The 16,742-nt window shown below is 40.3% G+C and overlaps 1 protein-coding gene and 1 long non-coding RNA gene across 2 annotated transcripts in view; one reads left to right on the top strand and one right to left on the bottom strand.

Annotated features, from left to right (window-relative positions):
* Window positions 1-8,263, bottom strand: part of LOC109313922 — a 70,642-nt gene extending 62,379 nt beyond the window's left edge. The window contains exon 1 of the long non-coding RNA XR_002102181.1: window positions 7,601-8,263. This is a non-coding gene — a long non-coding RNA (uncharacterized LOC109313922). The remainder of the gene's footprint in view (window positions 1-7,600) is intronic.
* Window positions 8,264-9,966: 1,703 nt separating this feature from the next.
* Window positions 9,967-16,742, top strand: part of CUNH18orf21 (chromosome unknown C18orf21 homolog) — a 25,597-nt gene continuing 18,821 nt past the window's right edge. Inside the window, exons 1-2 of the mRNA XM_019537279.1 lie at window positions 9,967-10,018; window positions 11,713-11,766. Coding sequence (XP_019392824.1) covers window positions 9,967-10,018; window positions 11,713-11,766 — 106 coding nt within the window. The remainder of the gene's footprint in view (window positions 10,019-11,712; window positions 11,767-16,742) is intronic.

The following is a 16,742-nucleotide window of genomic DNA, read 5'->3' on the forward strand; positions in this document are numbered from 1 at the left end:
TCCAGGTCAGCCTGGATCACCTGCCTGTCTTCTGGTGTGGATGCTTTGCCCCAAAGTTTGGTGTCATCGGCGAACTTGGCCAGTCTGCTTCTGACTCCAATGTCCACATCATTAATGAAGATGAATCAGACTATACTCAACTAACATATGCTTTTAGGGTGATTCTCAAAATGGAACACTTTTTGGAAAGGAAAGACAGTAACCTGATGGAAAAGTCAGAATTAAAGGCATAAATAAGTGCATAGGAACAGATAGAGTTTGCACTATATGGTCGCATCCACATCAGCAAGTACATGCCTGTTCAGGCATTTCAAAGCAATTTGAGACACTGCAGGAGGCCTGCCAGAGAGGGCATTCAGTACAGACAATATTGATAGATAGTAGGATTGGGCTGTTCACAAAAGTAAAATATTTAGTGGCCTTTAAGCATGTGAGGCACTAGTTTTACAGGAGGATATTTTCTGATTTCCTGAGGGCAGCAAACACACTGTAACTGCACGGTCCTTTTATTTGTGGCCAACTCTCCTGAGCAAGTGCATCACTTGCACCTGGCTCTGTGTGGTTCATTAGTCTGAGATTCAGTTTGCTTCCTGGTTAGACAGTACATCAAGGATTCTCAGACTGCCAACACATAGACCCAGCCTTCCCTCTACCACCAGTATTCAGAGGACTGCAACCAAGCAAGCTGCAGCACATTTTTTTTAAGTAGAGAAAAGACTTACAGAGTGGTTACTTTAAAAAAATTAACATTTGCTAACAGATCCAACACAGTGATCACCCAGATTACAGCTCAGTGATTTCCCATGTGGGAAGCTTTTACTTATTGCTGACTTTCCAGTGACAGCCACTGAAAATATCCCAATGGACCTGCAAGAAGTAAAAATAGTATGCTGCAATAACATGCTGTAGCAGAAAGAGGGCAGCGAAAAAAACAGCAGTAGCAAAGGTCACTGTGTTAATCAGACATTTACACCCCAAAGCCTAGCAGATAATCCATGTGAAAACTGTTCAGGTGTGAAGTCTCAGGTTGGGATGAGATATAAGAATCTACTGGAGCTTGCTAGCTGTCATTCTAAAAAGCATTCATCTCAGTCACTGCCTATAATGTTCAAAGTCAAGCTGACCTTGCTGTGCCTAAATTCACAAAGGTCACACAGCACCTAATAAGCTGACAGAGCTTCACAGCCTACAGAAATGCTTGGCTTATCTTCCAAGGCCTTTCCCTGGATTTAATGTCACTGACAAAGGAACAAGTATTACGTCAGCTGCACAGATGAGGCCAATGTACAAATGTAATGTGCCTGTCACTTGGTTGGAGCTGGAAGCCTATTGGAGTAGTAATACCCATAAGAAAAGGATACAGATCTGGACAGAACAGAACAGAGAAACCAATCATAAGGCTAAGAAGGCTTATAGACTAGGAGGGCACTCTGTGTCCTGATGTACACATATGTAGTGCTAGAGGGAGAAGGAACCCTGAACTTTGGCTACATCTGAAGCTTTCCAAAGCTAATGTTCCTCAGACTATTATCATAGGATTTGTAATTCTTTTACAGATAAACATAATGCACATTCTCTCTCTCTCCTTCTCTCTCTTGTTGGTGTTGGAAATGTGCTTGAATCTGGGCACTGAAGTAAATGAAGAATTAACTGTGCTGGCTAGACACAGAAGGACAGTAGGCAGACATTTCAAAAGTTCTTCCACACATCTGCTGATATGTAGTAGCTCTAGCATAGAATATATCTCAACTATTTGGCCTTCTCTCCCTTTGCCCATGTTATTCTGCTATTTCAGTCTCCCACCTCCCCTGGCGACCAACCACCAATCATACCAAATAGTGCCAAACTATTTTGGGATGTTGTGAAATGGATTAGCAGCAAGGATGACAACACCAAATTCACATTCATTTCCAACTAAACCTACACCTAAGGAATTGTACCAATTCCAAACTTTTGGGATATTTTGGATTCAGTTCTTTATATGAACAATCACACGCTAGGTCTGTATCTCTAACAGGCCTGAATCAGAACCCTGTGTTAGCATACTCTATACTTAGTTACATGTTCAAATCTTATACAGTAGTTAGGGCAACATCTCAGCCTCTAACCTACATCACAATAGGAACACAATTCTTTTGAAGTAAAATTTGAATGCATCAAACTTTGCAGCACCTAGAAGTCCATGAAATGTACAGCCAGAAAACAAAACTCTTTAAGAACTAGAAGAGAGGAAACATTGTCACTTGCCCAAATTAAAAATGGAGTAGCAACTCGATAAAACTTTGTGTTGTTGCCCTTCTGGCCATGTTATGGCATACTTCAAAGAGCTCAAAGATCATAGCCAGCCTGAAATAGGTACAGGCAGTCCTTAGACTTCTGACACAATTGGTTCCTGAAAACCATGTCTTAAGTCTAAACATTGTAACTCGTAACCAATTTTCCCATAGGAAACAATGTTATAAATGGGGGATTGGCTCCTGAACCAAGGCCTGATACCCTATTTTCACCAAAAAATAACCCAGAATTTTGTACTCAATCAATTATACATGAATAATATAGCTACATTAATATATTTATATTTTAAATAGCAATCATATTGATTTGGAACAACTTCTTTGAGGTGACTTTGCTGGACTTTTTGAAGGAATCCTGATTGGACTTTTTGAAGGGTTCTTGGCTGGAGACTTCTCAGGAGTCCTGGCTGCAGGTTTTTCTGGAGTCTTGTCTACTTTCTTCAAGAAAGTGTTCATGGAAGTTTGGACAGATGTTCTCCAGGAAGATGGGCAACGCAGCGAACTTGTTCGCTGTGCACAGTCATGTTGGATCAAGCATTGAAAAGTTAAAACTGACGTCAGTAAGTTGAAATAGGGTGTCAATTTATAAATGTTGTAAGTGCAAAACGTTGTAACTCGAAATGTTGTAAGTTGAGGACTGCTTGTATGCCCCTTTTTGGCTCAGATTGACTAAACACTTTTCTATGATGCTAAAGAGAATTATTTATTTAATTCTCCATCCTTTGTTGTTTTGTTTAGTTTCCTGCAGGATGTCTCTGAGGAAGAAGCCAGAACAAAACAAAAAGCCAAGACTAGTCCAGTGAATTCCAGGCCAAGACTAGTCCAGTGAATTCCAGTTAAGCGTGGAAACTTGTAGGAGAAATATTTGGCAATCAGAAAGACCTCATTAAAGAAGAATGTTATTTTCCATCACGTATTAGACCATTAATATTGTAATTTAATTAGATTCTTCTTCTGTGTGGAGTTTTTCTCTTCACTGCATCAGACCTGTAACATTTATAAACCTTCCCATTTTCAATTAATCGCATCCTTAAAACTGAAATTGAATGTTGGTGAAAGGTGAAGACAATTAGGACTCATGGTAGACTTGATATCTTTTATAAGGCCAACAAGATTTTTGCAAAAACATTAGTAGCCGTAAGGTTCCAAGTGTTCCATGTACAACATTGAGAAAGCACTGCTGCCTCACTATCATGTCTCAGATGTAGTCCTGTTAAGACACAGCTTCATGCACAGGAGTACAGAACAGTCCCTATGCTTGTACAGTTGTTAAGCTTTCTGCTTAGAGTGTTCTGTCTCTAAGAATCAAGTTACCCATCTCTCTGGCAACCTGTTTCTCGCTCTTTTTCCATGCATTTATCTTATATCTATCACTACTATCTTAGATTCAGATTTTCAGAACAGTTTAGGGGGGTTAAAATTAAAGCCAATGGAAGGCATGTTTCTCTGTACACTCTAGACCCGGGGTTGGCAACCTTCTACTAAACAGCAGGCCAGCCACCACTGAGGGCTGCCGATCTTCTGTTGACACCCTAGTCATCCCAGCTCTGTGCAGACCCCTCCCAGCTCTCTCAGCTGTCCTAATGCAGCTGCTACTGAAAAATGTGTCACCAAAGAATGTGGCGAAGGATGATCTGGAGTACCACCAGTGATGCTAAGCAGAGGATGCACTGGGGAGGCAAGAGAGCAGTCCTCCAGCAACCCATAAAATGCCAATTTGTGCTCTAGGCTGAGGTGAAAATCCCAACCCACACTGGCCTGCAAGAATACCAGTCAGCATTAGCAGTATCAAGGGCACAAGGAACAGAGAATCTAGCTCACATAGTATAGAAGACTTGAGCTGGGAACATGCCCAGGATCTTTACCTTTTCAAAGTTTTGGAATATTTGAGCTGTTTTAACTAAGAGTTCCCTCTACCTTTTCCCTCCCCCAACTTTGTATGGATAAAATTAAAAAAAACTCAGCAGCTGTGACAACTTTTCAGATACTGGATGAAACTCAATAATACAAATATGTTCAAGAGCACTCACTCATCTGTCTGAGCATGGATTGCTGCCCCTGTAACTGGTGCTTATCTTTGCAACTGGCTCAGCTTCTGCCTTCTGATGATGCTCTCTATTAAGCCACCTAAGCAGGATAACCAAACGTTTTCTGAGATGATAAAAAAATAAATCTGTGAGGATCCTATTCTAGTGGCTTTGTTCTTTATTGTAAGTAGCTATATTTTATTCTCTCCTTCTCATTTCAAAGGCATTAAAAATAAGGCCTAGGGGAAAAAAATACATGCCATTAAGATAATCATTGCTTTCACCACAGTAATCTGGAGGCAGTAAGGAAGGAAAAGTGACAGCATGTATGTTGAAATTAATAACAATAATAAAAAATGAATGCATTGGAGGCATGCCCAGCCCCTTTCTGCACTAGCAAAACAAAACAAAGAAAGCCTATTCTTGAGCATCTTCATTCTTGGGGAATGAATATAGGTAAATATGAAGAGCATCTGAACTGGCTGTGCTCCCAGTTGGCATGGCCTGGTATTGGTAAGCACTCTCCCTGGCCGTGCAGTGAACTCCAGCTCAGTAGCTAGCACTGGCCCCCCAAAAAGCTGGGACTGCTGCAGTGGCAGCATACTTGGCTCCAGTGGAGGAAGAAATGCTTCACATCAGTCAACATCAAACCTCTCCAGTCAATTAAGGAGTGGAGTTGACAGCTGCTGAAGTGTGTTCCACCCAGTCTTCCTCATTTGGGAGGATGAAAGCCAAGAAGCCAGAGCTTGATGGCAAAGGGCTAGACTATGCAGCATAGGAAAAGAGGGTTGGAGAATCTTCAGGTGCCTGAGACACAGGCAACTCAGGGAAGGGAAATTATCACTGTTTCTGTGAGAGAAGGAAACGGCAGCCCTGGGTAGGCAGCAGAGTTAAGTGACTCTGAGCATATAAGACCATCTCGTATACACATGAATGGCCACTATCATCGAGAATCTCACATCTCATTAAGGAACTATGTTTATATGACAGTGGGTGTGTCTACACTTTCATTAATGTGTTTTTGCTACCACACATTAAATTTAGTAAGTCTAATATGAGGTACTAACTAAATGCATGTTAGGCTACCCTAATGCACAGTAGCTAAAGTACATGCTTTTTTAGTGACGCTTAATGTGTAGTAGCCTAATTTTACTTAGGCTTTACTGACATTAAAGTGTCATGGCAAAAGCCATGCTAATGTGCAGTTAAATAAGCTACTGTGCATTAAAGCATGCATATAGAAATGCCCAGTTAGTAGAAGGGGTTTCACAGGTAAAATTCAACCCAGAAATGCCAAAAATTCTAGACAACCATTGTGCTAGTTAAACTGAAGGAGAAATTCTTTTGAGTCAAGCCAGCACAAACCCCTTCACATTCAGATCTAGAAGAAGGCAGGTATGCCTGTCTTCTATAGGATTTCACAAACATGTTATATCTGAGCTTTTCATAGAGCACCTGCAGGGATGGTCATGAGGCAGAAGACAGCTCCTGGAATTCTCACCCCTATTCCTTATACATCCAAAGAATGCCAATCACAAGCTGACCCTTAGTCTCAGTACTGTTCTAGTTTTACAACTGGGGGGTTAAATGACTGCCCCAAGCTATGCAGCAGTAAAACAAAGTCTATCTTAGAATTACCAATACTTCCCATCTCCAAGCTGCACCCACTCAACAATAGTGCTCCTTTCTATGAAAGTGGTGATTTCTCCATGTAGCAACAGGACCCTGAAAGAAATTTTACATCAAACACAATTCAGCTATGTTAACTGCACTGCAAATAATCATCATTTTAACTGTAAAAGTCAAAGTATGGATGCCCAGGCTTCAAGTTTTGCACAAGCGACTTTCACTGCAGAACAAGTAATCTTCATTAAAGAAGGTTGTGAACTATAGAATTGGGTTCCATATCTGAGTTTCCTCAAAGTTCAGGTGTGTTTGTATCCATGGGTTTTGCTCAATCCCATAATTTCAGTGGTTTGATATAAAATTGGATTTCGGGCTGTGCAAGAACCACAGAACAGAAGAAGGAAAATGAGGGATCTGAAGGTTATAGTTTCCCGTTCGTACTTAAGGGAGGGTTCTTGCACACATTCTGTTTCTCCTCCCATGTCTGAGGCATCTCCCAGGCACAGAAAAGAGTGATGCGCTTTATACACATTATTGCTTGTCTGCTTTTGATGGGAACTGCAGGATAATTGAGTTCCTAAGAGTGAATAAGTGTTAAGTTATTAAACCTCCACTCATCTTATCACACAAAACCCAGTCAAATTTCTGTACTGTTTTTTTTCACCTACTATGTCACTTTTACAAGAGACCTATGTTCAGCAAGACAGATTTTCTTCTAAACTGGTAGGTGTTTTGCATGTTCTCCTACCCCTTTGCCTTTGATGGTGAATCTGCCTCATCTCAGACGGATATTTGCTGCCTGACCTCTACATACCCTTGTATTTTCAATATGATACCCTTACCACTGATGCTCTATTCTTAAGACTTTTATGTCCTGAATGTTTCTTGTTGGTCACTTCTAATATTGGTGACTGCTGAAGTGGAAGTTTATCCTCCAGTATTGTGCTGCTTAACTGGTTACTAGCATCCTCAGGTTATTTTCAAAGTGTAACTGTTACACCAGCCTTAAGCATGACCACAGCAAAAAGTGTTTCACTTGTTTATTTCTCAACTTTTTCTCTCTGTTTCTCCTGATTTCCAAGGATCTCTCTGTAAGCCTTTTCATTTCTGTAACTTAACTCTTGCTTGTCACTATCTTTATGTTCTTTGCTTTCACTTCCCAGCATCTATCCCTCAATAAACCATTCATAGAAACCTGATAATGATGCTACTGTGCTTTCAAAATATAGAAATGAATTACTCCAAATCTTCAACACAGATTTGTCCCAAAGCTCATCAAATATCTCCTCATAAAGGCGTAATAATAATCAGACCACTTATAAACATTGCCCTGTCAACTAGAGCTTTTAGTGCACTGATCAGGGAAATATAATAAACACTTTTCAAATGCTTTGAACAACAAATATTTCACATAAGACAAATAACTGGTTTCCTTGCTTCATCACCTGAATATTGAAGGGGAGCGTGGCTGGAGATCCTTACCGTTGTATCATCACTATTCTGACTTTTCAGGATTAAATTGGTCTTCTAATGTCTCAACAAAAAAAAGAAGATTTCTCATATCACTTCAATCATGCAGTTTATTCACGTCTTTGACACAGACACCTGGACACCTATTCTTTCATTTCAAATAGAAGCTTTTAGTTTGCTCACCTCAGTCACCTGCAGGATCTTTGAAACACCTCCTCTGCTGTTCCTTCCAAAGAGTGCATCCCTGCATCTCCCACTGCATTCCCGAGTCCATTTACAGTGCAGTCAGTAAGTTCTTGCTAAGTTATCATTTGTAATTCTGAGATACAAAAAAAGGTGTTTTTCCCCATCTCTTTGACAATTTTGCTTTCTCAGTGGTCCATCACAGACAGGTCTCCACTAGTAAACTGAGCAACCTATCCTCTTGTCTCTTCTTTTCTTCTTTTTTTGTAAACATATAATCAGTGCTTCAAATGCCTCAGGTATCACAATCTCTATTTCTCTACTGCCATCTGCTGGACACTAAATAGCACAACTTTGTTGGAGAAACTGCTAGCAACAGATATACAGTATATTCTTCTTCTGCCCTGCTTAAAATCAATAATGATACATGGTGACCAAAAGTCAACACAAATCATTCTATTTTTCCCCTTCATTACAAAACACCAAACAAGATTTACAGCTTGTTGGTCAGCCATGGCAAGCTCAAAACGCTGAACAACAGAAGCAGGAAGCAGTTGGCAAGACACGTCGACTAATGTGCTTCTTGTGAACAAAAGCCAGGATAAAGCGGAGACAAATGTATTCTGTCTCAAAATGCAGGTGGGTTTACCCCAATGATGCCATAAATAAAGTGTTCTACTGCAAAGCAGAAGATTATCTGATATGAACAGCTTGGATTTACAAACACTACATGAACAGAAATATTGACTTTGATGCGAACACAGTAAGTGAAGGGAAAGAACTGGACCCAAAGAGAGCAGTGAATTACAGCCTGGAGATTCTTGGTTATTTTTTATTTCTTTTAAGAGATTTCTTACTATAAGCATTTATTATTGCTATTTGTCAAGCACCAATAAAGTGTTCAGCACTGCCTGTAATGTAAAGGAAAACACAGTCCCCGCCTCATGAAGTTTGTACTGTAAATTAGACAAGGTCAATAAGTCTAAGCACAAGGTATGTATGAATGGAGTTGTGATGTACAGTGTGTTATGGATGAGGCTGACATGCCTGAAATTGATGTACAAAGCAAGCCAGTTTGTATAACCATACCAAATTCAGTATATTTGGAATGGTTTATAAATGGCAGGCTGAAAAGCTCACTTGCAAACACAGCCTAGGCTTCAGAGTGCTTAAAACCTGGAGCAGTTCCTGGATTGGAATTCTGCAGAATGAACATCTGCTTTTAAATGCAGTGTCCTGCTTCATCACCGCTATCACTAACTCTGTATTTTTAAAACATATGTTATGGTCAAAGCTGGCACAACCCTGATTGTTTCTCTGCACAACTATCCATTTGAAAGGATGGGTCTTCAGTAACGAGACAGCCCAGAACTGGTGCATCTGTGCACACACACAACAAAATCAGACCAAAGAAGGACAGCTCACCAATGAGAATTAGAGGGAGACCAAAGTAAAGGCTGATGACAGAAATACTGGAAGTGAAAAAGAAAAAAAGATACACACTAAAGGAGAGAGCCAAAAATATTACTGAATTGAAGGTTTCCAAATAGGCAACAGACATCTGTTTTGCAAGACAAAAGAATTGCATCAAGTGAGGCTTCGGCTTATTTAATATTTGTGAATGTGGCTAGAAAGCCCAATTCTTGAATGACAGTCCCTTCCGTGCATACTGTATGTGAAGTTCATATCTAACAATCTTGAATATAGTGTGGGGTACTTTCTGAGGTTTCCTCTTTCCTCTAAAGTTTTCTTTCCACACTTAATAGATCATTTCCAAGTGTTTCAGTCTTCAGCAATCTTCTCCCAGTCATTTGGCTCAATGGTCACTGCCCTCATATCTTTCTTGCAAGCCCATCTAAACCAGAGATAAGGAATGTCTGCATGGTCCTCCTCCTGTAAAGTGCTCTCTATGCAAGAGATCCTTGTGTATATGGCTATCATCCACTCTCCACATATGACCATGCCACTGAAGTCAATGCTGACTGAGAAGAGAATGGATGCTTGGAGTGTTGGCACATTCCAAGACCCCAGTGCAGGCATCTTTGTTCTGCCAGGAAATTCCTAGAATGCAGCAAAGGCAATGCAAGTGAAAGCTATTGAGGCACTTTTCTTGACTAGAATGTGTGGTCCAGGATTTGCTGCTGTACAAAAAAGGGTTGATGATGCAAACAAGATATACTTTGACATTGGTCTTAACAGCAATTTGTTGTTGTTCCACACTCATTTGCTCAGCATGCTCATTACACCCGATGCTTTTCCAGTACTTGTACTCAGTTCAGCCTCAAATGACAGGTTGTTGATAACAGTGGTGTCAAGGTATGTACATTTACTTAAAACATTCCATATGTTTTCTCCTGATGTGATTGATGGTGTTGGATGAATGTTCTGGCCATAACATTGGTCTTCTTGATGATGATTGTAAGACCTAACCCGTCAGGCATGACTGAAGTGCCCGAAGGTTGATAAGTGCAGCAGCATCAACAAACAGCAGCTCACAAATCCAAATTTTCTGCACTTTAGTCTTAACTTTAAAGCAAGTAAGGTTAGATAATTTTCCATCTTAGATGGAAGTAGATCCTAAAAGTATGTCACAAGAAGAGAAAAGAAAATCCCAAACAGGGTTTGGAACAGGTCAGACCCCTGCTTGACTCTGAACATCACAAGCCTTGGATGTTTATCCATCATAACTGACTGTTCCCTGCATTTCAGCATGGAAAGAGCAGATTATGATAAAGCGTTCTGGTGGTCAGCCAATCTTTTCCAATAATGTGAAGATGCTTTTTCTGCTAACAGATTTGAAGGCCTTTGTTAGATCAAGTAAAGCAATATAAAGGGGTTTCCTTTGTTCCCTACATTTTTGTAGGATTTGTCAAAGTGAGATCGTAGATATGATCTCACACCTACTAGCTCACACCTGAAGTCACATTGGGTGCGTCTATACAAGGCACGTTACTGTGAAGTAGCACAGTTTACTGTACAGTAAGTATGTGCTTCTACATGTGCACATGCTTACTGCACAGTAAACCTCACTAATCATGAGCAAATTTGCTTCCTGAAAATGCAAGTAGCAAATTTACTTGCTATTACTAACTGTGCAGTAGCACTTGTATAGATACCAGTCCACGAGCAAATATGCTCCTGGTCAGCTGGCCAGCAAGGGGTGAGAGATTGCTGCCTGCTCCTGGGAAGGGCTCTGCCACTGGAGCCTGAGCGGAGACTATGCCTCCCTGTCTGAGCAGTAGGGAGTTCCAAGCCCCCACACTCTGAATCATGCTGAGAGATCCTTATTTCGCAGCACTGGCCCTGGTGTCAAGGAGCTGGCACCAGAAAACAAGGATTACCCAGTCCTGGCTCTGCAGTTATGGAGCTTCCTGGGGGCTGGGGAGTCTGTTCCGCACCCGGCTCTGCTATCATGGAGCTGAACAAGGAAAAAGCTCTCCAGCCTATTCCCCATGCAGCCTATTCTCCATCACGGAGCTGAGCAGGGAACAGATTCTCCAGCCCCCATCCCACGATTGTGGAGTTGGGGTTGGGAACTGTCCTGCTCAAGGGCAGGTCCCAGCCCCATACCCTGATCGGGTGATTGAGGCACAGGGCCTGGAAAGAGCTGTACGGGGGGAATAGGTTCCAGCCCTCTGTCCTGATCTGCTGGTGGGGCAGCTAGCAATGTCATCATCACACGGTTAGTGCTCGGCAACACTACTGTGTGATAGCAATGAGCCATAGTGTCTTGTGTAGACACACCCAGTGGCTCAGAATAAACATGGTCAGCAGGGATATAAATTCTTGAGTACTAAGAAGGTCTCCAAAGGAACAGGGAGTCAAACTGAATCTGAACCAAAAACCAGCATGAACCTTTATTTTTTCCTGAACTGGAACAGAACCTGAACTATTATCTGAAAGTCTCTGTTCAACCTGAACTAGAACAGAAGCACAAAAAAAAAAATTCAGGTTACCAGATCAGAATAAGGGTTCAACCAAACAAAACAAACCTGACGTGGTACACTCACTGGCTCTACCATAATCAGAATGAGCACATAAATAAAACCAATATCTGGGAGGATTAAAGATTTATATATTTTGGGTTTGTACAAGCTTCTATACTCTTCAAGGGCTGGGCCTGGGAAGCATTAGGCAAAGACTGGACTGGAGGCCTGCTTGCTGCTTCCCCTTTGTGTCAGGGGTTTGGTGAACATACAGCTACAGCATGAAAGGGATGAACATACAACACATGTGAGGTGATACAACAATACAAGACAGGTGACATAGGATATATTTAGCGTCTATCAAGTTGTCTTTACATTTACAGTACAGTGAGATCATATATGTAAATGTAAAATGAAGTAGGAATATGTTTGGAGAAACAGGGATTAATCTGTGAACCCAAAATTGGGGAAGGAAAACAGGAAATAACAAGATTATAGAAACACAGGAAAAGCAGAGTACCTCCCCATGCTGTAGTGCACAGCCAGCCTCTGCAGGTGGCAGATATTAATGCATCTCTAGTGGCTAGGCCTTCAGGGTCACAGGTAGAGCAGAGTGCACAGTGCAACAGCTTATTAGCCTAGTGCAGGCCCTGAGAATCAGAGAGGTGAGTGATCAGGGTCTCCAAGGCCCAGGAAGTCTGAAAGAGCCCTCAATCCAGGCAATGGTGAGCATGATGTGTGGGGGGAGGTAGGCTCTGGGGCTTCCTGCTTCCCAGGGGATTAAAAATTTTGAATACCCTTAATGTTAATGCCAGGTAGATAATTTTTTATTTATTTTATTTATATATAGCAGGGGGATTACCCTATAAGAGGGAGCTCTTAGGGTAATGGGGGAGGGGGGTACCACCAGTGAGTGCTGCTAGGTCACTAGGACTGAGACTCAGAGGTAACAGCCTCCAACAGATTAGAGAGGAATATCAGGCAGCATGGGGATAAGTGGTGAATGTGACTGAGCAAGAGATTGGCGGGGGAGGGGATCCTGGTCCCATGATGTGACTAGTAACTGATCTTAGAAAGATTAGGTGTGGAAGCGATGTGTGTGATAGGAGAGAATGAAGCCATGGTGGATTAGGCTGGACCTGTGATGATGTGAAATTACATGAGTCCTCTTGTTGCTTACAGATCAGCATCACATTCCATTTCCAAGATGGGTAGGGAACAAGTCAACCCTGTACAGAGACATTTCAAGTTTGAGTCCACAAAAAATGAATCAGTATGTCAAGTTGAAGACTGTTCAGTAGTGATGAAGGGCAATCATGCATCCAACTTGGAAAGGCACCAAGAGAGGCATCACCCAAAACAATACACTCAACTTTCACTTTCAAAAAGGAAGAGAAAAGAAGAATCTGAATTACAAAAGAAAAATTCAACCCATTCAGTACAAAGTACTTTATATTCAGTATTTCATAGGAAAAGAGCTCCAGTAAATATTGATGTAACATGCAAACTTGTAACATGCAATGGAAGGCCATTCACCTTAATTGAAGATTCAGGATTTAAGAAGATAATTGATCCCATAATTGAAGGTATTGAAGGGAAGATAGCAATCAAATCTGAGACACAAAGTTGCAGAAGCAGCTGGCAATATGTGCAATGTAATCAGGGATGAAATAAAAAATAGGCTAATTTGCTTGAAGTTTGATTGTGCAACCAGAATTGATAGATCAATACTTGGATTTTTGCAATGAGGGAGATTAAAGGGAGGCATACCTCCGAGTACCTGAGAACTTTGGTCATGGACACTATCACTAATTATAGTATTAAGCCCATGAAGCTATATTCTATAACAACAGACTATGGATCAAATATGGTAAAAATGGTGCAACTTATGGATTGACGATCAGGAAGAAGATTGTTCAAGTGAGTCCAGTTCGTCTACTGAAGAAGAGCAGGATGGAATGAAGGACGAGGAAAACGGATACACAGGAGAGGGAGACAGACTCACAGAAGACTTGAAGACAATGGAAATTGTTTTTTCAATGCATCATCAACGGGTAGTTGCAATGTGTGTGTAGAACAGTGAACACTTTTAACTAAAAGAAGGGGTGAACTTGTTTCAGAAAAACAGTCAGCTGCTCAATTTATTGCAAAAGCATGCTATGTAATCTAGAAGCAAACAATAATGATAGTTCCAAAAAAATTAAAATTGAAGATACCCATCTTAGATTGCCCTACAAGATGGCACTCAACCTGTGACATGTTGGAGCGATTGTTGGAACTGCAGGAGTTTTGTCAAGACATGGCAATATCAAACCATGACTTTCACATCCATGACAATGACTGAATATCAATTCAAGAACTGATAGCTGCTCTGCAACCTGACAAAGTGGCAACAAACAAACACTGAAATCTGAACAGCTCACCAGAGGGGATTTCTATGGGACATGGTTGAAGTGTCAGCTGGAAATCTCAAAAGTAGTAGCAGTTTTCTAGCAAGTAAGTAGGCAGCATGAAAAACCGTGAAAAATACCTTTTTGAAAATAAAATGATACTTGCAGCTTGATACCTAGATCCTAGGTATCAATTGCTGTTGTCTGACATGGACAGAACTAAAGCCAAGTGTCATCTCATGTCAACATGGCAGAGGATGAAAACTGTTCATGGCAATGGCATGAATGTAGAATCATCAGTTGACTCTAATCTGCATACTATACACACAGAAAAGGATGATGATGACTTGGAATCATTCCTTCAGTCAAGAGAGAACTTGAATCAGCAAGAGTCATGGTCTTCTGGCACCCAGTCAAACAGGATTTGTTCTTTTCTAGACTCAATTGTAGATGAGCCATGACTGAATAAAGATTTAAATATTTTGAACTACTGGGAGATTCAGAAAATACCTAGATGTGAGCTGTACAAATTGGCCCAGGTTGCCTGGTTAGTGCCATCAACTCAAGTAAGCGTTGAACGAACATTTTCAAGTTTAAAATTCATACTGTCAACATAAAGATCCAATATGAAGGAGGTAATCGTGGAGGATGTTATGTTAGTGAGACTGACTAGAAATTACAGAAAGCTGTAATACTGAGTACAAAACAATGCAAGTCAAGCATGTTGGAAATATGATAGGCCTAAGATCCATCTGTTTAAGGTTGATAATTCTTTGTTTCTCTGGTTTTATTAAATCAGTTGAAAAATACATAATCTTGAGAAGTTAACTAATCACAGTGACAATTCTGTGACTATTTACTAAGTCTTTTTCCTTTCTTTCCTCTTTAAAATTGATTTGGTTGCTTCTTCACCTATTACACATGTCTCTGGTTGCACAATTAAAATCAAATAGTACAAATAAAATAAGCATTTATTTGTTAAGTACTTAGAATTTATTTTTTGTTTCATGCATGCTTCATCGTACTTATTGCTGACGCTTAGTGCAGCAGTTTTAGACCAATTAGCTTGCTCCACCCCACTGTGCAAATGATCATCATTATAAATAATGTGCCTTATTTAAATTTTCTCATGTGAACCAGAACTGAACGAGTTGGTTCATGAACCTTTATTGGTCTGAACCAGAACCAAACCGAAACAACTTCAGTTGCAGCTGAAACTGAACCGGAACTGAACCAAAAAATTTAATGGTTTGACTCCCTGCAAAGCAATGAGGTGAAACCATATTGTCCAAAATCCAACAATACTTTAATGCAGCTGGAATCCTTGATTCCAGTTCCTGCTACCCTTAGAGCTGGCACCCTGTGGTCCCCATTTTCAAGTACAAAGTTGCTTCCATTCTCTAGTCTTTCTCAAACCACCCCAGCAGCACTGCAGCCAGTGGGGAAAACAACACTTATTTCCATATTTTAAATACATTTCTTTAAATACACACTTTTTGGTACTCCAGTACAAAGAAAATGTTGCGACTCTTGTGAGTTTAAGTAAAATGTACAAGTATGTGTATAAGCATGGAAAATATTCCCTTAGACTACAAAAGAAAAAAAAAATTCTTGTCTCCCTCAACACTTGTGGTCATTTGCATCTTCTTGTCAGCTTTCTTCTCTATCTGATGTTACAAACCAAAAACCGCCCCCCATATAGTAAAATACATATGGGATATATTTTTAAAAGACATTTTAAGAAAGTGTTTTTTTTAAATCAAGCCACTTTGTTGAGGTGCTGGTTGAAATTTTTCATTTAAAAACGTTCAGGTTGAAATTTTTCATTGAAAAATGTTCCCTTTCCCCCTGCTGAAAAAAGCAAAGTTTATTACCAAAGACTGTCAAAATGTGTTGAAAATATTCATTTCTCATGAAAAAAAATCTGTACCTTTTTGGTATTTCTTAATTTATCACAAAGTAGAAAAACCACACATTTCAATGATCTTTTTGAGGTTTTCTTTCAAATATTCAGAATAAAAAATATTTATTTTTTGTTGAACAAAAATATTTGTTAAAGGAAAAAAATCACTTCACAACTGTGGCAATTTGAACATTTGAAAATTTTTGTCTCATAGCAGCTTTTGCTTTTTTCAACCACCTCTGATAAATAGGGAGTTGACTATCTAGCTTTATGCTATATATTTTTTAAATGTGGCCGATAATACTTACAGCTTATATGGCACTTTCTGGGCAAAAGCCCGGCCATACTGAAGACAACAACAAAACTAGCACTGCCCGTTTAAGCTGCTGTAATTAATTATCACACTACTCTAATCATGATTTTTAAACGTTGGTAACAGAAGGTAGGAAGGTTGCGAGCTTTTATGACCAACATGCAGCAGGCCAATTGCTCACTGAAGGCCACGTACATTTTCATTCTGCCTCCAATGGACATGAGATGGGTTAGACAATGCTCTTCTGTTTTAGTCACCCAATCCAGAAATTGCAAGATAAATTATATTTTGGTGTGATGCTGAAGAGATGCTTATACTGATATTCTATTAATCTCTCTGTCTCCAACAATAATTAGCATGAACTATTTGGCTTTTGAATTTGGGATGCTGTGGTTAAAACGAAGATAGTGAGTTGGCCAAAAACAGTTTGGGAAAAAAACAGAACCTTCCACTACCCTGTTGAAACAACATAGGTTATAAATAGATACCCTTGACTGCATCAACACATGCAAAGCTTTCTCTCGTGTGTGGATGACCTCTACCTGACTCAAGAAGTCTATGGGCCAACGAGAGGCAAAGCGCTGCTTGACCTGGTACTGGCTACAGGGGA

Source organism: Crocodylus porosus, unplaced genomic scaffold (assembly GCF_001723895.1).
Source record: "Crocodylus porosus isolate Cpor-Errol unplaced genomic scaffold, CroPor_comp1, whole genome shotgun sequence".
Lineage (NCBI taxonomy): Eukaryota > Metazoa > Chordata > Crocodylia > Crocodylidae > Crocodylus > Crocodylus porosus.